The 23,177-nt window shown below is 39.6% G+C and overlaps 2 protein-coding genes and 2 long non-coding RNA genes across 14 annotated transcripts in view; 2 read left to right on the forward strand and 2 right to left on the reverse strand.

Moving 5' to 3' along the window:
- The window catches only part of LOC148726120 (DNA polymerase alpha catalytic subunit-like), a 121,773-nt gene that overhangs the window by 63,214 nt on the left and 35,382 nt on the right, over positions 1-23,177 (reverse strand). The gene's annotated exons all lie outside the window — the stretch shown is intronic.
- On the reverse strand, positions 1,637-16,193 carry LOC148726122 (uncharacterized). Of its 2 annotated transcripts, XR_015989247.1 has the most exons (5): positions 15,967-16,105; positions 14,798-15,139; positions 11,885-11,949; positions 11,695-11,727; positions 1,637-2,580 (listed from the first exon to the last, which is right to left on the reverse strand). It is a non-coding gene; the product is annotated as an uncharacterized LOC148726122 (long non-coding RNA). The 2 variants fall into 2 exon arrangements; XR_015989248.1 differs by lacking the exons at positions 1,637-2,580; positions 11,695-11,727; positions 11,885-11,949 and adding an exon at positions 13,292-13,306 and having other exon boundaries at positions 15,967-16,193.
- LOC148726123 (uncharacterized) lies at positions 7,177-11,758 on the forward strand. The gene has a single exon (XM_088726587.1). It carries the CDS (start codon positions 7,382-7,384, stop codon positions 10,865-10,867), a length of 3,486 nt encoding a protein of 1,161 aa, XP_088582713.1. The 5' UTR covers positions 7,177-7,381; the 3' UTR covers positions 10,868-11,758.
- Positions 16,215-23,177, forward strand: part of LOC148726124 (uncharacterized) — a 40,837-nt gene continuing 33,874 nt past the window's right edge. For all 5 annotated transcript variants that reach the window (XR_015989261.1, XR_015989260.1, XR_015989262.1 and 2 more), the window contains exon 1: positions 16,215-16,508. This is a non-coding gene — a long non-coding RNA (uncharacterized LOC148726124). The remainder of the gene's footprint in view (positions 16,509-23,177) is intronic.

A 23,177-nucleotide genomic window follows, 5' to 3' on the forward strand; every position in this document is an offset into this window, starting at 1 on the left:
CGCTAAAAAACACACTCCCCTACACTTACACCCTATCAATACATTATCATCCAACCCCTTAAAACCCCTCTTACACCTACATCATATGAATGCATTATCTCTCGGTTGAGTCATTCGGATCCAGGCTCTGCGGGATTCGGCGGTAAGGCGCCATAGACTACTTTTGTGGATACTCTATCTATTGTCCTAGTATATCATTGTGCGTGATTGTGGATACTCCTCCTCCTCAATTGTGAACTTTATAGCTACATTCCCCTTACACATTTCCATCTAATTTTCAAATTGTGGATACTCGCAATCTGTGTACTCTATCATGTTGTCATATATGTGTGTCGACTTAATCCCTTCTCCATCTTGAATTCTATTGTTCTCATTGTTTGAAATGATTGTTTGGGTTTGAGCACACGTAAACCTACACATTACCTTACCCTACTTTTTCCGTGATTGTGGATACTCTATCTATTGTCCTAGTATATCATTGCGCGTGATTGTGGATACTCCACCTTAAGTGTAACCTTTGTACCTACATTTTCCCATACATTTCCTTCTAATTTTCCGAACTGTGGATACCTATTGTCCCAGAATCCCCATATATCTACTACTGAGAACCCGTAGTAAAAAATTAATAATGGCATTGTTCACATCGTATTTTGCTATTTTGATAGAGGCCTTAGGTAGCATTTTAACGCGAACGACTACGGAAAAAATGGAAGTTTTGTCACTTTCCTTTCTGTTTCTGAATTTTTCCAAAACTTTTGCACTTATAGCGAGGGCTCTATTGTATTTTGCCTTGGAAGAAAATTGACAGGTATCAGATGTTAATTTTTTTTGTTCTTCTCGTTTATCTCGAACAAACGGTTCAATAGCAAGTAACAAACGGCTTTTAAAGGCTGCTTTTCACTTGCGATGGAATCGTAGTCGGAGTCGTAATCAGAAGTGTGGAGCGATACGATCTAGTGGAAATCAAACCGACGGAGTCGGAAGCAGAACACCGATTCTGCCTATGACTCCGTCGCTTACGATCTAGTGAAAACTGCATTGTCGGAGTCGGAAGCGGAAGCGGAAGAATAAACCAATCACAATGCTCGATTCCATCTTTCCAAAATGCACAAATAGCCGTAACAAATTTAAACGTTTGAGCTTGACTGAAAAAATACGAAATCAAAAGTTAAATTACTCGAAACCTACCGAAAGTCACCGAAAGTACAATTCACGATCACCAAGTCGTAGTTCGCTGACGAGGTTAGCATACCCTTCCTAAGCTGCTCGACGTCGATAGATATCACGAACACAAAATTTCTTTCTTTTTCGAACGGTATTATTCCTGTATTGTGTGTGCCTGCGCAAAATAATGATTAATAAGAGCCAAAGTTGCTCTTCGTCCGCCATGTTGTCTTTGGCGCCAAAGTTTGTACTTACGCTCTAATTCGCTGCGCTCAGACGAACGTAAATTATTTTCTCCTTAAATACTATAGGAATACAACACCTAAGGAATGATGGTTGGATGCTCAGGCAATCCAAGCTCACATTTATTCATACAATTGACGAAAGAATAATACAATTAAGGTACCTTAACTGCTACAATCCCAAGTTATCAGTTAGCTCTAGACGCTTAATTACGTCTTCAAGGACATACATGTCTTTAGCACACTCCGACTTCCAGCGACCATGTAATTGAAGTAAACGTTCCGATAAGTTGGTGCTGTTGCTAACAACAGATGTAGCCCCTCCCGATCGTAAGCTATGCAGGCCATACAACTTGTAATCCAAGCCAAGATCCTTAAGACAATTCTTAAATACTTCCCTACATCTCGTATACGAGAGCTTGCTTCCATATAACTTGTAAGTATCGGAAGATTTGAACAATCTTAAAGGTCCAAAGAGTGGCAAATTGCTGTTGAGATCTACCTCAGCCATCAGAATGTTTCTTTCTAGGAGGGCAACAGGACAATATCTACTAAACAATCTCTCACTATGAACCTTATTCCATTCTCTGTACACGTATTTTTGGCACGGGGAACAAACACACACAAATGATTAGGCAAAAATTCCAGATGGCTAATCAAAATATTGCTAAATTCATCATAGCGAAGAAACCCCGCGAAACCTAACGAGCACATGCAAGCTAAACGCAAGTACCTCAGGTTAGCTGAAGGAGCATACTTATCAATGATTTTCTTAATAATATCGGCAGAGATGGGTTCCTTCTTAGAAACAGCTGGTTTGGTGCGTTTAGCTGCTTCTAATAAATTATGGCAAATTGCTGCATCCAAAGGATTGCTAATGATGCCAGGAATAAAGGAATGAAATCATTTAAGGGCTGCATGTGTCAACGATAGTGTTGCATAAGACTTGAATCTAACGTATACCTCGTGAAGGTAAGAAATTAGAACCGAAACCGAGAAAGGAAGCGACGGCTGAATACCGGAGAAATTACACCATCTTGAGAACTTTACGATTTATTTTGTATCTTTTAACTGTGGAATCCGCCTTAAAGTTCATTAAAAAGGACAGAAGATCTTTGGTGTTTGGTTTCACGTGGTCGGGGATGTTGACCCAATAACCTTGAGTGGTAAACATCTGATGAAAACAAAAGAAGACAAGATAAAAGAGGACGGAAAACATTTAAAAGAAACGCCGCAAACTCAAATACAAGATTCAAAGCAAAAACCGGTCTCCGAAAACAGGCATGCGCCACCTTTCTATCGTATGCACAAGCGTTCTACTACCACATAAACTACCTCAGAATATAAGCTGGAGACGATAGAGTGCCCTCCTAATCCGAGGCCAGCGCCCTCTTGTCGATGTATAATCGGACAAGCGTACTTATACCTACCAAACAAATCTCAACTTAATCATTGCTGATCATCTTAAGAGTTACAGAGACCCGGTGGTCAAGCAATCAAAACTTCATACGGACCGCTAACATTTGTCCAAAAAATCTCTTAGAGCCTAACAACGAATTGGTGTTCCGAACATGCTTCAGAACAGTCTTTCCGCTGAACAACTTATAATCTATCACAAAACTAAAAAATTTTCTAGCAATGATAGGCCAAAAATACGACGAAGGCCAGAATGGAACGACTTAAGTAGCCACAGCCTTGGATATATACAAATAGCGAATTGTTCTATGGATTAGATTTACTGGGGGCACAACGAGGAAATTTTCCCTGTCAGATTCTGAACGAAGAAATCAACTCCGCTATAACCTGGATTCCAAAATCTTGAAAAAAACTTGTTGATTTTCTTATTATAGAAATTGGCAAAACAGTCCACTGTATGTCGCCCCAAGTATAATCCAGCAATTCAAAACAGGAAGTTGCGATTTGCCAATCATCTACATCAATAATACGACTAATGAAGTCCGCCCTATCAAGATTAGTTCGGGGAATCCATTTTACTTCCAATTCGATTTCATTATCGACGCAAAACTGAAAAATCTTAAGGGCTACAACGTGTAGATCTTTCCTCATGCTTCCAACTTAGATAATTCTAAAAGCATTTTGACTGCCAGAAAACCATTTAATGTAAGCGCCATTAAGAAGGGGCAAAAATGACTCAAGAGCAAATATAATAGCTGTTAACTCCCTCCAAGTAGTCCCTCTCACACACGTAATAATCCTATTGTGTTTCCACGCGAAGAGGAGGTTAGTGAGTCCAGAACAATGGCAACTCAAATTGGACGCCATGTTTACATTCGGCGTATACACATAGTGTTTCAGTGACAGTAAAGATCAGATGACGAGTGAAGAAGTCATTTAGTTTCGATTTAAAGTCGTAAGCTGTCCGCGCTTAATTCTTTTTTTTTTACCAACAAATTAATCCGAGAAAATGGTCAGCTGTCTCAAAATCCCTTAACAAAGAGAAGTTATTTTCCTAGAATATCAATGTATTAGAGAGAATTGAGTCTCTCTAGTAAATAGAGGTTACCGACGAAGAAATTAACTAAACCAAACAACATTTTCAAAATATTAGATTACTCATGGGAAATATCGAATTCTAGACGTAATGTTTCAGTGACAGTGTAATGAACATTGAAAACAGGGACTTTGAATACGTAATTACCGTCGGTCTGATTGAAAGCAGCCGGAGTTCTGTTTTGTTTCATTATCGAGTTTACCCCTATGTTTTTCGTGTGATATTGTTCACAGAGTGAATCGCTTACGTAGCTAGGCGTTCCTGTTTGAACCGGTTTACAATGATAGCCTTATAAGAGAACGCCCTCCTTATTATTGTGGAGTTGAAGTTAGGGGATCGAAGGGGTCACATCGGAGTATTTTATTCACGTTTTGTCTGTTCGAGTTACGCAACGTTGGAGTTTCTTTACGCCTTTAAGACAAGATCAGATATAGGTTGCAGTCTATTTTATTGTGTTTTGTTTTCCTTTCGCTTCCTTTTGTTATTATTTTTGGCGCTTTTCCTTATCCTGTACATTGTAATTTTCTCCTTTTTGGTTCACCGCACGTGTAAAAAATACTGAGAAGTTAATCAATGCTTGACCATATTGTTACTTCATATTGGAAGACGAAATGAAATGCATTATTCCTCGATATAAGTAAAATTCGGGTCCGTGGTTGTCCTTCAAAGTAACAGTTATTGAGGTGAAGCCACTAGCCACACTTCCTGTCTTCCCTTGATGTTCTCCGGTGTCTTTCGGTGCTTATTATTTTCTATTCTTAGTTCGACATTCGCACTCGATACACTTTTGAGTTCTCCGCTTTTGTGATTTCTGAATCACAGCCAATTGTAAATTACGTTTTCAGGTTTTTCTTTTTTTCTGAGAATCCACAGAAAGAAACCAAAATCAGAACATATCATGTTTGTTCTTTGTTTTCCGTTATACTTTTTAACACTTCTTCGTTGATCTCTTCACGAAGAAACTCCACTGATGTAGGATCTGTTACTCGGAGTTTCCACAATTCCCGATGTATATACTGAACAAACACGCTGCAGTTTCGCGTATTCCTCGCGTGCCTCCTGGGTGTAGCCTTTATTTAACTTTGATGCACAAACCCAGAATTTTCAGCATTTGACCGAATTTCTGCTACCTGGAACCCTGTTGTGAAAATGTATTACTGCCGACCGCACCATTTGTTTTTGAAAACGCAACATGAAAACGTTTCTGGAATAATTAGATTGTTTTCAGCGAATTCCCTAAAGATGAGTACATTACCTTTATCCGTCAATAAAGATACGACAACTCCGAAAAATATCCGAGTTAATACCGATTTCGACTTCTTCAGAGTTTTTCTTTTACTTTACTATCCAACGGTTCTTCGTAGAGTATAAATAACGCCCAAAATGAGAGACCCGGTTGGACAGGTTTCCTCGCATCGGGCAAGCGACGAATTGGATTGAAGTTACGAAAAAAAATGGCTAACGATTTAAATTATTTTCCTGATGACGAAGACTCGGAATGGCTAGCGAATATTATTCCAAGTTTTTTAGATGATTCGAACGAAGAAAAGCAGTTCGACGACAAGTTTCATCATTTATTGAAGAAAATACCGCGTCAATTCTGTTCCGCTTCGCATACATATATGTCACGCCTTTCCCAAAAGTAAATATCCGCGAAATTCACCCTCACTGCAAAAAAAATTTGGCGTGTTTGATAAAAAAATCTCTCATTAAACATTTTGTTGTGTAGTATCCCTGAGTATTTTTACTCGCTATTTATATTTTGACTCGACCTACAAGCTCGTCAATATAATAATAATAATAATAACAATAATAATTTGATATTTATATTGCGCAAATTAACATGTGGATATGATCAAATGCGCATCACAACACTTTTCTAGGGACTTTGGCCGGACTGCATCAGCAGTTTACAAACAATCGAAGGAAACTTATTGAAAGATGCCCCCTCCCCCCAATTCCCAGTAAACAGGCCAGACCACATCACAGTAATCTCGTGAGTGGGTTCTTCAATGTCCCCTGCCTAACCAAATTAACTAATTAATAAATGCAGTAAACGGGACCTACGGTTTATTCGTCCTTATCCGTGAAGGCTAGAATGTCTATCCATTTCTTGATATTATAGAAGGGTATATTATAGAAAGGTAGCGCATTCTCCTCAGTTATTAAGACCTTGAGTGTTGGTCCGGCCGGGGCTCGAACGATCGACCTCGACCTCCCGCACAACAGTCCAGCGCTTTAACCAATATTCGGCAGAAGTCGAAAAAATACTCCGCGATACTACACAACAAAACGTTTAATAACATGTTTAATTTATTATCCAAATGTGCTTCGCAGAGTAAAAACAATACCCAAAACAAGTACAAATATCTCCTAATATTTGTACTCCTGAGAGAGAACCAGTAAGACATTCGCCGGCACTGAAATAACAATTTGGAATGTTGGATAATAAATCTCATAGTAGACGTTTTGTTGTGTTGTATCGCTGAGTATTTTACGAGTTGTGCCGTATTTTTCAAAATACGGCACTATCGTGTTTGGCCTCCTAGTGTTCGGTGAGAAATGCATGGTTTTACTTTCCTACGAGAGAGTCCGCCGTATATTTTCCAAATACTGCACAACTCGTAAAAATACTCATCGATACGACACAACAAAACGTTTAATAAGATATCTATATATATTCAAGTGTCTGTTTGTCGGACAACGCTTTTCGTGGTAGCTTAAAAACCCTTTTTCAGAACTATAGGTCTGCGGAAAGGCTGGTGGTAAAAATCGTGTATGTTTTGACGGTTGACAAATGACCACATTGAGACCATCTTGAAGCGGGGACGAAAGTTTTCAGTTCTATTTCAGAGGAGTAAGCATTCTTTTAAAATTAACAAGAAACAGTGGGTATATAATAGTGGTTACTGTTATTTGGAGAATACAAGGATGCTCTGCAGTTAGGCAAATTCTTAGAGTTAGTCAAAAATACATGTTTTCACTTTCCTACGGGAATGTCCGCCTTCTCAGTTACTGATGAGTCACAATTTGCAGATAAACAGATGAAACAGAGAAAACATGTGATTTTGCATACTCTGTGGGGAAGTGGAAGTCGAGGAGCGCAATCAGGTCATGGGGAGGTTTTCATACTCAGTAAAAACCCTTACAATATCAACTCACGATTTCTCCTCATACCTGAAAACGTTTCTATGGCGCCTCTTTACAAATAAATTTGACGTATTTCAAATAAGGAAAATTTGACGCAAGCCTTTCATTTTCCTCCTTCGGTTTCCTATGTAGTCGAGAAAATGACAGCGTGCGAGAACAAATCATTGAGAGCCGTAAGTTTGCCAGGAGTTGAAATTGCAGGTTTGCCATTGAAACTAAAAATCTGAAACAATGCGTAACCGAAGTCCACAAGCCAAATTATAACGCGTTTTTCATTTCATCGAAACAGCGTGAATGCAACAGCATTGAAAGGATGGATCATCTCAAAGAACTAATTGCACCAAAAACCTTCAACAAAATTAGCTATGCCGCAGTTTTAATTTGGTTCATGATCAGCGCAGTCTTCTTTGGCATTTTTGCTGAAGTGGAGAACAGTGAAGAAAGATTTGATTTCCGCTGTGGTGGAGCGAGGAGCGAATACACAGACCTCGTCCGTGGAAAATGTTTCGAGAAGTACGAGAAACAGTACAAGAATCACGGCGTTCCTATATATGGCTTCATAATTATCAATTTCGGCCTTATTGGAATCGTATGTGCTATGTACTCCCAATCAGTGAGACATAAAGTCGATCATTTGTCCTCAAGTAACCTTAACGGAGACCCCGAGAGCGGACTGTCGCACGACCAAGGGAACTCAAGAGGGCCAGAAAGAAACCGTGGACACAAACTTTTCATCGCTTATTGTTGTCAACTATCCACAAGACTTGTCTTAGGAATTCTCTTCATAGTCCTACAAACTCAGTGGCTTTATCCTTTACAGTTTTCCTCAGAGTTTGACTGTTATTTTAACTATGAAACCAATCAGCCAAGGAATTCATCTAACGCCACCCCAAACAATACTCACGAATGTTACAATCGACGAGCGGAAAGAAAAACCTTCTGGATGTACGCTGTCCTTATGGTGAATGGAACTTTTGTCGCTGGCATTCTGATTGAAACCGTCTACATTTTGTTACGAGCATGGAAAGAAAGGAGATTCATGGAAGACTCAGAGTTTCTAAAAACCCATCTAAATCCCACCGACGACAAGTCGCTTCAGGAAGCTCAAAGAAGAGAACATGAACTTGTTCAACTTCTGCTAAGAGAGCGTGAACAACGTCCTACACAAGTCGGGTTGTGCCAAGAGCCTCCACAAGATACAGTTATCCTACCTCAACCAAGAGACCAAATCAAATCGCATCGAGAACCACAAAAGGTAGATGGAAGGAGCGGAAATGAGCACTCTGAACAGCTTCAAATATTCATCACCAAAACAAAGAAAAAGATTAAAAAAGACACCGACTCTCTAGCCGAACTCCGATCACCGTTTTCAGGCCCTCCCGGGGAACAAACGGCTACTAAAGATTTGACTCTGGATCACATTTACACAAACCTGGTGGTCATTCCCGGCAGGGCTGTGTACCACTTTACTACAGACAGACACAAGCAACTCAAAGTTTATCCAAAGTCGCGCAACGAAGAATCACAACTGAAAAGCCTGAAAGACCTCCTAAATTATGAAAATAAGAAAGTCTTGATTGTCGGTCGTCCTGGAATCGGGAATACATTATGTTGTACCAAAATTCTTAGAGACTGGGCATTGGATAGAGTTTTTAAAGCACCATCCAATGCCAAAATCCATTTTGATGCTGCTTTCATGGTGAAATTCAGGCGATTCGACTCAGCAAACGACCTTAGCCTCAGGGAACTACTGATAATGTCAGAACATTCTCCCTCAAACCACCTGGACGATGAAGTCTGGAAGCACATCCTGCAGAATCCTAAGAATGTCCTTATAATTTTTGATGGATTCGACGAATTTAAACATGGCGCGAACATGGCTGTCCTGAAGCCTCCCCTTCCCAGCATCGAACAAAAGATGCCGCTCGAAATCCTTTATCAGTTGCTCGTGAAGGGGGAACTCCTCGAAGATGCGTCGGTTGTGACGACTACCAGACCTACGGCTTTGAAAGGCATCGCTCATCTTAAGTACGACAAAGCCTTAGAACTCCTGGGGTTTTCAACCGAGCAAATTAAAGAATATGTTTACAAATTTGCTCAAGATGACGAACAAGCAGGCGAAACACTATGGCGACACATCAGCAGCAACATGAACTTACTTTCGCTCTGTTATATCCCTGTGAACAGCTTCATCATTTGCTCAAGTCTGTTACAGATATTGCAGTTTGAAAGTTCCGCTCGCGTTACCCTCCCTTCCAAATTAACAACGATTTACAAGATTGGAGTGAAAGTGTTTTATTTCAAACAGACAAAAGAATTCCGCGATGTACGTTTAATTCGCGAACGCTTTCTTTCAGATAAGCTGCCAACTGAAGTGGAAGACAAATTCGAGACATTAGGAAGGGTGGCCTTTGAGGGAATTAAAGAAGGGAAGCTGATCCTTGAAGGAAACGAAGTACGTGGAATGGAGGACAGCGCTCTCTTCCATCGCTTACCCGACCGTCAGACTGAAGCGTTTGAATACAAACCACAATTCTGCTTCATTCACCTAACAATGCAAGAGTTTTTCGCTGCGAGGCACCTAGTTAATACAATGAGGGAAAGTGAACTGACGGAATTTGTTTCCCAAAACATCAAGGATGGAAAATGGCAACTGGTTTTCCAGTTCCTAGCAGGACTAATGAACGATAAAGAAAACCTACCGAGCGAAATTATCACAGACCTTCTTCCTGTGGAAACTGAAAAGGAAATCGTTGAAGACTATGAACTGATGTCAGAGAGTGAAACGCGAAGGGAAGTAACCATGTGGCCGACTGCAGGAAAACAGTATTTAGCAATGACATTGTTCAAATGTTTTAACGAAAGTGATAAAATGCAATCGATAGTTCAGAGAAAACTACAACAAATTAACTTTAACGGTTTAAATTTTATTTCAAATGACCTCACAGCTGTTGATTGTTCTTCGTTAGTAAATGTAATTATGGATGTTCAACAAATTTCACATCTAGAATTGAGTAACAATAACCTGGGTCCTCTAGGTTGTTTAGAGATTTTTAAATTGTTAAAATGTAGAAAATCTCAACTGAGCTGGTTAAACCTCAATGCAAATCAATTGAAAGATGAAGGAGCAAAGTATTTAGCTGACGCCATCACAAGCAGCAACTGTCAGCTACACACGTTAAACCTCTTAGGCAACAACATCACAGACACAGGAGCACAGCACTTGGCTGACGCCATTACAAACAACAACTGTCAGCTACGCAGGTTAAACCTCTCACACAATAACATCACAGACACAGGAGCACAGCACTTGGCTGACGCCATTACAAACAACAACTGTGAGCTACACACGTTAAACCTCTCACACAATAACATCACAGACACAGGAGCACAGCACTTAGCTGACGCTATTACAAACAGCAACTGTCAGCTACGCTTGTTAGACCTCTTAGACAATAACATCACAGACACAGGAGCACAGCACTTGGCTGACGCCATTACAAGCAACAACTGTCAGCTACGCAGGTTAAACCTCACATACAATAACATCACAGACACAGGAGCACAGCACTTGGCTGACGCCATTACAAACAACAACTGTCAGCTACACACGTTAAACCTCTCACACAATAACATCACAGACACAGGAGCACAGCACTTGGCTAACGCCATTACAAACAACAAGTGTCAGCTACGCACGTTATACCTCACACACAATGATAACATCACAGTCACAGGTAAGCAACATGCACGTAGTTTAGTAAGTAAGAGTAAGTCTAAGTGTAAGCTAATTATTTAAGCCTCGGCAATTGCAATTGTAAACTGTAACCAAATTATCTGAACTACTTACTTTTCAAAATCTTACTATTCAACGTTAACTGTGAGGTAACCAGCTCAGTGACAAACTACAATCCGAAAACTTAAAACGCGAATGAAAACAAACTAGGTTTGAAAGGCGCTCACGGCAGACAGATTATTTGAACCGGATCGAAATAAAGAAAAATGATCCAATGAACATGTTTATTGAGAGGAAAGGATGTCAATCTTTTTTATGCGAACCAATAATATTGAAGTGAAAACACAGAGAGAACCGGCAGACATCGGACCTCTCAGGAAACTCTATCGTTTCATGATTGGTTAGTTTCGATCCTAAATTGAATGGAAGCTTCTGTATGTTTTGATCGCTTATGCCTGTCACGAGGAATAGCTTCCAGTTAAGTTTATCGAAGTTCTTTTGAATATTAAAAGCAGATCGGATGAGTTTCTTTTAGTACAGATTAGAGATACAACACATTTGTTTTATAGTTTGTTTTCCCTTTCAATTGAAGCGATCAAGTTCAAGTAATTTCATATCAACTGCCATTGAAATCCTAGCCAATTGTAAATAAACTCGTCGCGTGCTTGAAAGAAAAGTTATTTTGGTAGTGAGAGATTTAAATCATATCAATTTTGTTTAGGTTTCTAGAACTGATGTAAATACTAGCGAAGTTTTGTACATATTTAGCGAACTTCTGTACATATCTAGGGCCTGTTATTTGCCCGGTCTAATGAACTGTCCATAAGTTGTATTGCACTGCAAAATCGGAAGATCAAGAATCAGCCTTAGCAGTTAAGATTTTAACTTACCAGTACTTGTTAATAGAGCCAGAACTCCCAAACCTATCAGTGTGGAATAAATTTTGTAAACGATTGTGAACTTTGTGTAGTGATCTTTTTATCCCCTATGATTAGAGACAACTTGAAAGCAATGGGGAAGAGTGATGGGGGCGGGGAGGACATGTAGCCTTCCTAATTTCAAGAAAAAGAATACATTTACCTGAGAAATATGCCTCAAGTCTCCTTAAAAAGCTGTCTTGAACGTCACCTACACTTGATGGCAAACTAAACAAAAAATAGTGGGGATTTACAGCACCTTTATTAAAACCCTCACCATATCTTAGCAAGAATGATTTCCCTCCCAATAATAAAACAGAAATTCTTCACCACGTCTCAAACCAATGTGTAAGAAAGCTTTAAATGTGAATTACATGAAATAAATATCAGTCACGCATTCGATTTAATACAAGCCAACCTAGCCACTCATTCAGAATATTGGCCAGATGGGAGGACACATGTTTTAAAGCTTTTGCTGATGCAATGTTTATGACATCAATGGAACTTGGAAGCAAAAAAACAATCCTAATTAGAGAAAAGAACTAAAAAAATCAGAGAAGAGACATGAATTCCAAAGGTAAAAGGAATGACTAGAGAAGGCAAGGAAACTCCACAAAGTACTTTTTCCTGGTGAGGAAAAGCAAAACACTTCAGACTTCCTCCCAATTTTTCAGCACTTTTAATCTGGATTTTTGATGCAAACAATACAAATTTATCCATTTCATTTTCCTGCCTCGGTTTCTCATATCAGTTTCTAATGAAGTTGAGAAAATGATGGCGTGCAAAAACAAATATTTGACAGGAGCTGGTAACTTTGCCAAGAGTTGAAATAGAAGTTGCAAAAAAAATAAATTTAAAATCTGAAACAGTGAGTCACCAGAATTCCACAACCTTGGGTATAGAGCTATATTTCCATGTAAAAGAAATGTTGAAAATGGATAATTAGTAAAATTAAGGATAATCTGCCTCATGCAATATCACAGCAGAAATGTAAATCTGCATACTATGGCCCAGTACGAGTTTAAATTTTGCCACATAAGGCTCCCCATGTACAGTAAATGATACATGCAGCTAAAACTTGGCTGATACATTACCAACAACTTGGATTTATTATCAGCAAGAGCTTTTGACCTAAAACGGGGTTATAAACTGCTTGTATCAGCTGATGAGGGTATCAACTGACACTTGGTCAACATGTAGACCCACAGCTGCCTTACATACACATAATCCCAGTTTTTAAGTTAGTTGACTTTACGTAATTACTAATTTGCCAAAAAATTCTATTTTACATTGGTTGCTTGCTGTGATTAATTTGACTTTTGAGCAAATGCAACACAATGGAAAATTATACATGTATTGTTGGCTTAGTGATAGAGCATGGAGCTGCAGATTCCAAAGCTCTACCTCTTGACTACTCATGAGGACTCATTTTTCCTTCTTTTTGCCACAATAATGAGAAGATAAAAAAGAACATCTTTCTCTAATATTTCATTTGTCTGGTCTCAGAATGAAAATGCTGACGGGGGATGCATGTCATAGAGTATCCAGTTTGGCATTGTCACCCAGACCTTTGTCCTCTTGGTTCCTAATTAAACAACAGCAAAAAAAAAAACTGGCCCAAGACTCAACTCCCTGTAGCATACATATTTTAAGGGAAGTGGCTTTTATTCTGTAATTAATGTTGTATGTTATTAACAACACAAACAACAATTTTTTTTGTATGCAAGCTTGTTGGAACACAACCAAGCTAAGAGATTTTAAGAAAGTTGTTTGTTTTAATTTGTAGTCTTCTGTGAAAGATCAGGAGGAGAATAATTAAAAAGATCTTTATGTCGCATGCTTTCAAATAATTAAAAAGATCTTTAATTTACATGATTTTGAATGTAGTTAACTGCATAGAAAGAAGGCCTCATGTACTTGACAAGAAAGAAAAGGTTAAGGGTGGGGGGGGGGGCAAAATTCTCCTTGCAAACAGTGGAAGCAACAGGAAACCAGAAGCAAGAAAAAAAATCCTATACCTCTAAAAAAAGTTTTTGTCTGTCAAAACAAATCCAACCAAATTAAACAAGATTTTTTACTGCTAAACTTTTACAACGACAGAAGAATAACAAAGGAGAAAAGAAAGAGACAACAATTGTAGGCAACAATCCAGGGATTCAGAGAGCATCAAAGTCAGCTAAGGCTCTAGAAGGCCATGCTCTACTTTGGGGGAAAACTGGTAAAGGGGGGTGGGCAACTTGCTTTACTTCAGGGACGGGTTGTTCAAAGGTCGGTTAAGAAAACCCGGGGTTAGTGTCAAATTTGATTTCAGATCTGAAAGCTTCAAAAGAAAATTCACTTGAATTCCATTTTTCTATGATTTAATGATCGAATGCTCTAAAAAGAATTGGAAAAAATTATCCCAAAACGGCCTTTCAACAGAGAAATATAGAAACCGGGATTAACAACTAACCCTGAGTTAGCCCTAATCGGCCTTCGCACAATGGGGGCCAGGTGGTGAACTCCTAAAATTGACAGGGGTGCAAACTTGCAATTTGTCGAAACCTCCATAAATCCTAACGCCCTTCTGAACTGAATTCCCAGTTTCTGGGAATTCCTTGAAATTTGCAAAAATTCCCAACTATATAAATAAGCTCTGATTTGAAAAGCTTGGAATTACTGGGAATTTCTGGGAAAGGAAGGTTCAAGTTTTGCAAGGACTTGGAATTCCTAGGAATTCTCAGCTATACAAACTACCTATAAGTTAAGATTGGGTGGAATTTTTTGGAATTTTTGGGAATTGAATTTGAGGCAATGTACATAACCCTGAATCTCAAATAATTCCAAGAAATTCTCAATACCTTGAAAGTGAAAGTTTTAAGGCAAGGAGTAATTTTAGAGGCTTAAAACTTTGGTTCCCCCAAGAAAAGGTATGCTACACAGAATGTACCAAGACATATACCTGTATAAGTTTATCATGAAATTTATTATTCAAACTGAGTTTTAGTAAATCTTAACATTAATATGCACTTTTTTTTGTAAAGCAGCAGTCAATTATGTTCAATGTAAATTTTCAATCATAGATTTGCTTTCTAACCTCAAAGGCCTCTTGGATTCCAAATGTCTCATGTCCACAGATGTGCCAAAATCATACAACATAAACATAATCATAAACATGGGAATGCTTCGGAATGTGCACATCCATTTGTAGGCGAGAATTCCAACGCAACAAAGTTGCTTCCTTCTCTTGTACAAATGTTTCTTTGTTAGGAAACGCACTTAACTCTCTTGGCACCACTGCTAGTTCCGTGGAAGCGAAAGACTATGGCTGTGTGGAAAGGTGTTGGTGAACTCTTGTTGTAGTCAAACTATGTTGATTTGGGTACTGGTACACTGTCACCATCTAGTTATCTCTTATACCTCCTATGGTAGTATCCACCTGTTATAATAATGAGGGTATTTTTTATTTATTACAGTTTCTCCAAATCTAGATTTAATTAAATTACTAAATAGATGCATAAATAAATACATAGACATAAACATAAACAGAATAAATAAATAATGATAATGGAGAGGCAGCATCCAAAAGCGTCCTAGACACCATACGAGGGATGCTCTCCAGTAAGATATAATATTAAAAAACAGTTATCATAGTATAGAGTTTGATATCTAAGTATTACATTGAATCAGATCTAAAATTTCTAAGTATTACCAAGGAATGAAGTAACTTTATGTTTAAGGCTAGAAATACTAGCAGAATCCTTTATATTATTTGGAAGACTGTTCCATTCATTCACAACACGGATAAAAAAGCTATATTTAAAAATATTTGTTCTACTGTACACGCTACCTAGGTCAAGAGAATCACTCTTCCTTAAGTTATAATCTACACTACGATCTTTACAGAAAAGCACCTTATCAGAAATATCCATATCATAATGCCCAATCATTAAATTGAATAAAAAAACAATATCCCTGATGTATCTTCTATGAAAGAAACTATGTAATTTTAATTTCTTTAATCTAACATCACAATCCTCATCAGAGTAAAGAATAAACTTGGTTACCCTTCTCTGAATTGCCTCTAATTTATTGATATTGCGTTGTGTATGAGGATTCCAGGTTTCACATGAATACTTGAGCAGGGGTCTGACAAGACTGCAGTATAATGTTTTCAATGTAGTGATATCTTTCAAATCTCTACATGTTCTTAAAACACGTTTTAAATCACATTCAAAGTTCTGATTGGCTTGTGATATTTCTCACCTTTGCCGTGAACTTAACTGAAGTCAGGGCTTCCAAGTCTTCGTTTCCTCGACGACTTTTGGCCACAAATCGTGCATTTGTATTACGCTCGATTCTTTTCGATTATTTCCACATAGAGTGAGTTCACATCATTATTTTTGTCATCGTAAAAACATGGATCTTAGGTTAATCTATTAATCCATTGTTCAAACGCAGAGTACCGGTGAGAGAAGTCACATTACTTTTCCACGCTTCATTTGAGACTGCAATCGGGCAAGCCAGCGGATTCTATTTACAAGCTACTCTTGATCAGAAACAAACAAATGGCGCTCATCGTTGGTTCGCTGGTGCGTTTAAATTCTTTTATCAACTGTTTTGCTTAACAACTCTAAAGATGGGTTTTACCTTTTTTCAATGGGAAAAAGAGAATAGCGTGAGTGCTGTAAATGAAAGGCAAGTCGTTGGCGCCGTGCAGTTAAAAGAAGGGACAACAGTTCACTTGTCAACTGGCCGGTACAAGGGTCGAGCGGCAATTTATAAAGCTTCGATTTTGAAAGTTTGTGGTGAGTAAAAATTGCAATATTCGGTAGAATCGAATCGGTCACTTGCATGTCACATTTTCTAAAGCGTACGCTTTATAATGTAACAAATACATCAGTAAGCTAAAGGTTTCAGGATTATTTTAGTCACGTTTGATACGCTGCGAGCTCAGCGAAAAAAGACAAACAGCTGCTTAGTCTGCAGTTTAGGATAACTTCATTACAATTTATTGTTACAGTTACAAGAAGATTTTCATTCAAATATTAATTACTTAATTGTAATTAAGCCCTTCACTCCAGAGTGTTAAGTCAAAATTGAGTAGAAATCTTTGAATTTAATTTTGCAGAATCAACAAAAATAAACAGTATAACATGAAAATGCTGCTTGACAGCTTACATTTGAATTTTAGCACACAAGAGTTTTATGCAAAGAAGTTACAACCGCATAAAATTAAATGAAACCCTGACTCTGTGAGGAAAGAGTTAAATACTATTTGTAGTATCATTCCAAATTAAATGATTAATTTAAAGACTAATTTTGGACTGATAGTATTTATTGCAATAAACATAGTTTATGATTCATTAGGACTATTTGACTATTTGAGGATAATTTTTATTAAATTTTCAAGAAAAGTAAAAGAAATCAAATTTCATCCTAATATTACTACATGTTGATTTTAATATACAATTGAAAGTAATTTACGTGTAAACCTAAATTAAGCACATAAATAAATTTCATTGACTGTTTGAATTTTTTAGTCAGGAGTTGATGCACGTATTTATTTTTTAGTAGTTGCCCCGAAGTTTTCCTCAAATTCCTAATAATTCTTAAATATTCCCGGAATTTCCGGCAAGTTTTTAGATTTACAGTCTTTCAGGGAAGTGATTAGTGCTCTGAGTTGGAAATCCTAGGAATTTCTAAGAATTCCAAGTCCTGTTGGCTATAAACATGGAATTTTGGGGAATTTCTTGGTTTTTAGAAGTAGAGTTTTTGCAGTTAGGAATTGAATTCCTGTTTGAACTTACCATGAACATTCACACCTCTTATTTCGAGTAATTTCTAGGAATTACTAAATACAGCATTTGTACTGAGCAAATGTTAACCATACTCCAAGAACCACAAAGAATTCTTAATAATTAACGCTTCTAGAAGACTATATTTCTTGTTTTTTGTTTTTCAAAAATTACAACAACAACTCTCTTCTAACTGTCCCGGATGTTGCCACGTAACAAGTCACATGTTTCCATTACGTTCCTGCTCTAACAAACTTCTCCCCCAAAGAAAAGTGTCATCCCTGACACTTGCACCTAAATAGGCATACGCAAAAAGCACAGATGAATAGGTTTCACGCCCGTAAAGGGGAGTGCTACTGAAGAATACTACGAATGCTACGAGAATATCTCAGTGGTGCTGTAAAAACTCTCTTTTGATTAATCCGGACAAAACTAAGGTTCTAGCTGTTGGAGTACCACAACTTTTAAAGAAACTGTCATCATTCAGTATAACACTTTTTGACAAGGAAATAACACCTGTGCCTGTCATTAAGGACTTGGGTGTTCTTCTCGACACACACCTCAGTTATAACCAACATATCACTGAGATTGCCTCTAAATGCCTTTTTAAATTGTACCAAATTAACAGAATCAAGCACCTCCTGGATAGGAAAACACTTCTGTTAGTAATAAATTCATTTGTCTTCAGTAAACTCCAATATTGTTCAACTGTCTGGAGTAATACCAGCAGCAGCAATATTGACAAGTTACAAAAAGTCCAAAACTTTGCTGGGCGAATTATTCTGGGACTAAGAAAGTATGACCATATTTCGGATGGGTTGCGATCGTTGAAATGGCTTCCTATTAGAGAGAAACTCATTCTAAATGACGCTACTATGATGCACAAATGTATTAACAAGCTTGTTCCAGACTATCTTGCTGATATGTTTAAATCACGTTCTCAAGTCCATAATAGACAAACTCGATCATCTGGTGCTTTGGATATACCTTTATGTCGCCTGTCAACAGGGCAGCGCTCCTTTGCTTTCAGAGGAGCCAAACTCTGGAACTCCTTGAATGATAACATTAAGTCCTTAAAATGCCCCAGGAATTTTAGACGTCATCTTGCTAATGTTTTATTAAGTTGATATATCATATTATATTATTGATATATATTTTGTAATTATGATATTATTGTATTTACATTCTCAATTAATTTAAATATTTGTATTTTTTTTTTTTTATTCTATTGAGCTGAAAAGCCCACTTAGGGAGCATCAATAAAGTGTATGTATGTATGTATGTATGTATAAGGTTACACACATCTTGTAAAATAATAGGATCCTGAGGTGGAGGTGGAGGCAGGGGTGGATACTGCAGGTACGCTCCCGGGTAGCCAAAGATTACTGGATACTGGGACAAAGGTGACTACGGGGGTAGCTGAAACTGTTTTACAGTTGGCAAACCTGTTCTCCACTGAAGATTCGGAGTACCACACTGGGGTAATTGAGTTCCAGAAAAACTGGCAGCGGATATGTCGTGTACAGCAGCTTGGGTCTCATACGTGGGATTGCTAAGTGTGTTGTATGTCAGAATTGTTGGTGGATGTCTCTGTCGCTTAAGCCTAGGTTCCAGTTCTGGACTGTCTGGTGGGCTGTTGTTATCCTGGGCTAGGGGATCTTGGCCCTTTCCATTCTCTAAGCCGCTTTCTTCTGTCTCTTCCAAAACAGTTCGATCGCTGATTACTTTCCCTGGATGGGCGTGGTCCGATATTGCATCCTCTGACTGTGTCGGCCTAGGCTGTTTCTCTTCAACTGATGATTTAGCGAGCTCCTCAGTAACCGCCTCGTCTATGAACTGCCCGGTGTAAGGGTTCCCTGGGGTGATTGTATATTCATCATTACTACAGGTGCCATCTTCCAGTTCTTCGGCCTGTGGTACAGGTATCTGACAAGCAGTGCTACGCTTATCTTTCTCGGTCCTTCCTTCTCTCCTCTGACTAACTCCGTTTGGGATGTTAATGGGAAGATTATTGCATGGCAATAGCAAATTCCTACGTAGGATTCTGTTCCTCCCGAGGCCAGTCTCAGGCTTGACTTCATACACAGGGCTATCTTCTCCCTTGCAGCTAACGACTTTGTGAATCTGATCCTCCCAATGCGAGCGCAGCTTCCCCGGTCCGCCCCGTTCTCTTAGATTGTGTACAAGAACTCTATCACCAGGCAGCAATATCGAACTTCGTAGAAAACGGTCATAAGGTTGTTTGGCACGTGTGCCTGCTTCACTGGACTTCTTGCCTGCCAATTTGTAGGCCTCTGTCATGGCTGTGCGCCACTTTTCGACATATTGTGAATCATTCACATGGTTGGTTTCATCTTCAGCTCCAAACATTAAGTCTACCGGCAAACGGGGATGGCAGCCGAAGACAAGGAAGAACGGTGAGTAGCCAGTTGATTCGTGTTTCGTGCAGTTTTAAGCGTGTACCACATGGTTCAAGTGTTCTGCCCAACGTGATTTCTGGGTCTCTGGCAAGGTACGGAGCATTCCCAAGAGTGTCCGGTTGAAGCGCTCAACTTGACCGTTCCCCCGGGGATGAAAGGGGGTAGTGCGAGAATGTTCCACACCGCACAGCTTCTAGAACTCTTGATGAAGGTTATATTCAAATTCTCCTCCTTGATCATGGTGAATTCTGAACGGAAAACCAAACTGGAGAATAGAATCATTGTAGAGTTTCTGGGCAACTGTCTTAGCTGACCTGTTTCTCGTGGCGTAAGCCTGTGCGTAGCGTGTAAAATGGTCTATCACAACGAAAATATATTCGTACCCTCCTCTACTCTTCTCCAAATGAAGGAAGTCAATGGTGACCAGCTCAAAAGGCGAGGTAGTCACAATGGGATTTAGTGGGGCTCTAGTCTTAAGCGAGGGGGCTTTTTGTTTAACGCATTGACAGACATGTCCAATATGATATTCAATATCTCGCTGCATGTGGGGCCAATAGAAGCGCTCTCTAGCGAGGTCTAGCATGCGGTCCACCCCTAGATGACCCATGTTTTTGTGGAGTTCCTTGAGAATGCGTGAACGAAGCTGTCTGGGTACAATAACTTGAGTCCTAGTTCCTTTACGGCGGCTAAGTATGCCATCCTAATCAAGGGATAGTTTATCCCATTCATGCAGGAGGAGTTGCGTCTCAGGCAACTCACGTTTTCTCTCAGCTGTTGGTGGTCGTTGGCCACGCTTGATTAAATCCCTCACTTGACAAACAACCTGGTCAGTGGTTTGTGTGTGCTTGAGGTCTATTCTTGGTCCTGTTAATTTTTCACTTCTAAATGGGTCAGTCGTTAAGACAGCGTGGTCTCCTGTAAGGGCAGACACCCAGTTCACTTGTCCTTGGTCTTGAGATTTTGCCGAAATGGCAACAGCCTGAATGACCTCCTGTGGTACTATTTCTGGGTAACCTGTGTCCTCAGAAGGAATTCGAGATAAAGCGTCGGCATCAATGTTGGCTTTTCCTGGGCGATAGTGTATGGTAAAATTGAAATCAGCTAACTCTCCAATCCAGCGCAAACCGGTGACATTCAGTTTTGCAGAGGATAAGACATAGGTGAGTGGATTGTTATCGGTGAACACTTTAAAACTTGGTGCGTAGTAGAGATGGAGGACAAACATTCTGTATGGAGGACAAACAGTTTGTGAAAGTCAGGATACGCCATTACCGGAGCACTTGTGATCGAGTCGATAAGAGTCTGCAAGGTAGATTGATTAATGTCACTCCAATCCACCGAGTGTTTGCCGGTAATTGGCCATTGTTACTGCAGTCCTTCCCAGATTTGTCCAGCTGAACTTGCTGTGGAGAACGACTAGGTGTCTTCACCAGATCATAGATCGGCTTGGCGATTCTAGAAAAGTCTTTAACATATCGCCGGTAATAGTTCAGGAAACCCATAAGTCTGCGCACTTCACTAACTGTCTTTGAAGGCGAGTTTCTGAGTGCAAGGACAGGCTTAATACTGCATGGATCTAGCTTGTAGCCCTCTTCTGACACAATTTGTCCGAGGAATGTCACCTCTCTCTTAAACAATTTACATTTTCGAGGTCTCAGTTTGACCCCCTATTCTTTTAGTCATCGATATTAGTTTGACCCCCTATTCTTTTAGTCATCGAAGAACCTTGCGTGTGTTTTCGATGTGATCTTCAAAGATGGCACTGAATATGATAATATCATCCAGGTAGGGTACACAAACAGTGTCTCTCAAGTCTCCCAAACAATTCTCCATAAAGCGTTAGAACGCTCCAGGCACGCAGGAAAGACCAAATGGTATCCGGACCCACTCATACAAACCCAATGGGGTAATGAAAGCCGTCAAAGGCTGACTATTTGGACTCATAAGCCCTTGATGGTAAGCTTTTCCCTGGTCAAGAACAGAGAACCATGAGTTGCCACTGAGGTTATCCAGCATCTCTTGTATTCAGGGTATCGGGTGGCGGTCAGGTCGAGTCTTCTTGTTTAGTGCTCTGAAATCCACGTACAGCCCGTAAGCTTTGGTCCTTTTTTCTCACACACATGACCGAAGAGCTGTATGAGGATGATGATTTCTTTATAAAATTACGGTTTAACAAATCTTCAATGTAGGCCTTGACCTCTGGGTAGAGTGGTTTAGGTACTGCTACATAGTTCTTCTGTACAGGTGTCTGGTCCTCTAGATCAAGGGCAAGTTCAAGGTCAGGGATGCATCCAACATCACTATCATCTTTAGCAAAAGAATCAGCCTCCTCCGTGAGCAAATTTACAGCCATCTCTTTCTGACCTGGTGTCAGACCCTCCAGGTCTGTGTCCCGGATATGCGATGGAATCCCCATCGGAATCCCCCCTAACCTTTCATCAACTGTTTGGGCTGGCTCTGTACTCCCTGATAACTATACCCCCTTCGTTTGGGTGTTGCTGGCACTACTATCAGGCTCTTTTGCCTTCACTTCAACTGGTGTCACCGCCTGGACAAGTTAGAGTCGGCCAAGTAGGGTCCGTCCCCGAAGTAAGATCTCATGGCTGGTGTTGTTGGTGATGTCAATGTCCACTTGACTTGATTTTCCTTTCTTTACAGTCAGCAGGGTCTTGGAGACCTCCAAAGCATTCGGCCATGGATGGGTCTCATCAGGTTCAAACAGCACTGGCGTAGGTCTTCCCACTGGTCCCGTGTTTACTCTGCAGGTGACTTTTTTTACTCTGCTTTGGTGGTATAGAAGTGTCACGCTTCCTAGTTCGAACGAAGCAAAGTTCCTCCTGATTAAGATTCTTGATAAAATTCACAAACACCGGAGCCGTCTGGCTGTCAAGGTCAAAGAAGCTGGAGATGACAGCTTGGGACAACACCGCCTCCCCATTTCTATCTCTAATAATTTCTTCTACAACATTAAACCCAATCAACGGTGAGTCCAAATGTTGTTCCGTAACTAGAAATGGAACTTTCAAATCATGTTTGTAAGACGGCAGTCTGAAGTTTAGCTCCACCCATCCAACGAATGGCATCTCGCTACCGTTAGCAGCAGTCAAGTTCAGTTCAATGTTCAGTAATTCCGAAATATCTTTAACAGCAACACCAGGCAAATTCCTCCTCAGGAAGTCGTTGGTTATTATCGAAACCTGGGCCCCAGTGTCCCACAGTACATCTACTGAATAACCACTGATTTCTTTTTTAACAGCGC

This window comes from Stylophora pistillata, chromosome 7 (genome assembly GCF_964205215.1).
Source record: "Stylophora pistillata chromosome 7, jaStyPist1.2, whole genome shotgun sequence".
In the NCBI taxonomy this organism is placed as follows: Eukaryota; Metazoa; Cnidaria; class Anthozoa; order Scleractinia; family Pocilloporidae; genus Stylophora; species Stylophora pistillata.

Bases quoted from the DNA above. Each gene is read 5' to 3' on its own strand.
- LOC148726123 (XM_088726587.1), top strand. From the start codon at position 7,382: ATGGATCATCTCAAAGAACTAATTGCACCAAAAACCTTCAACAAAATT.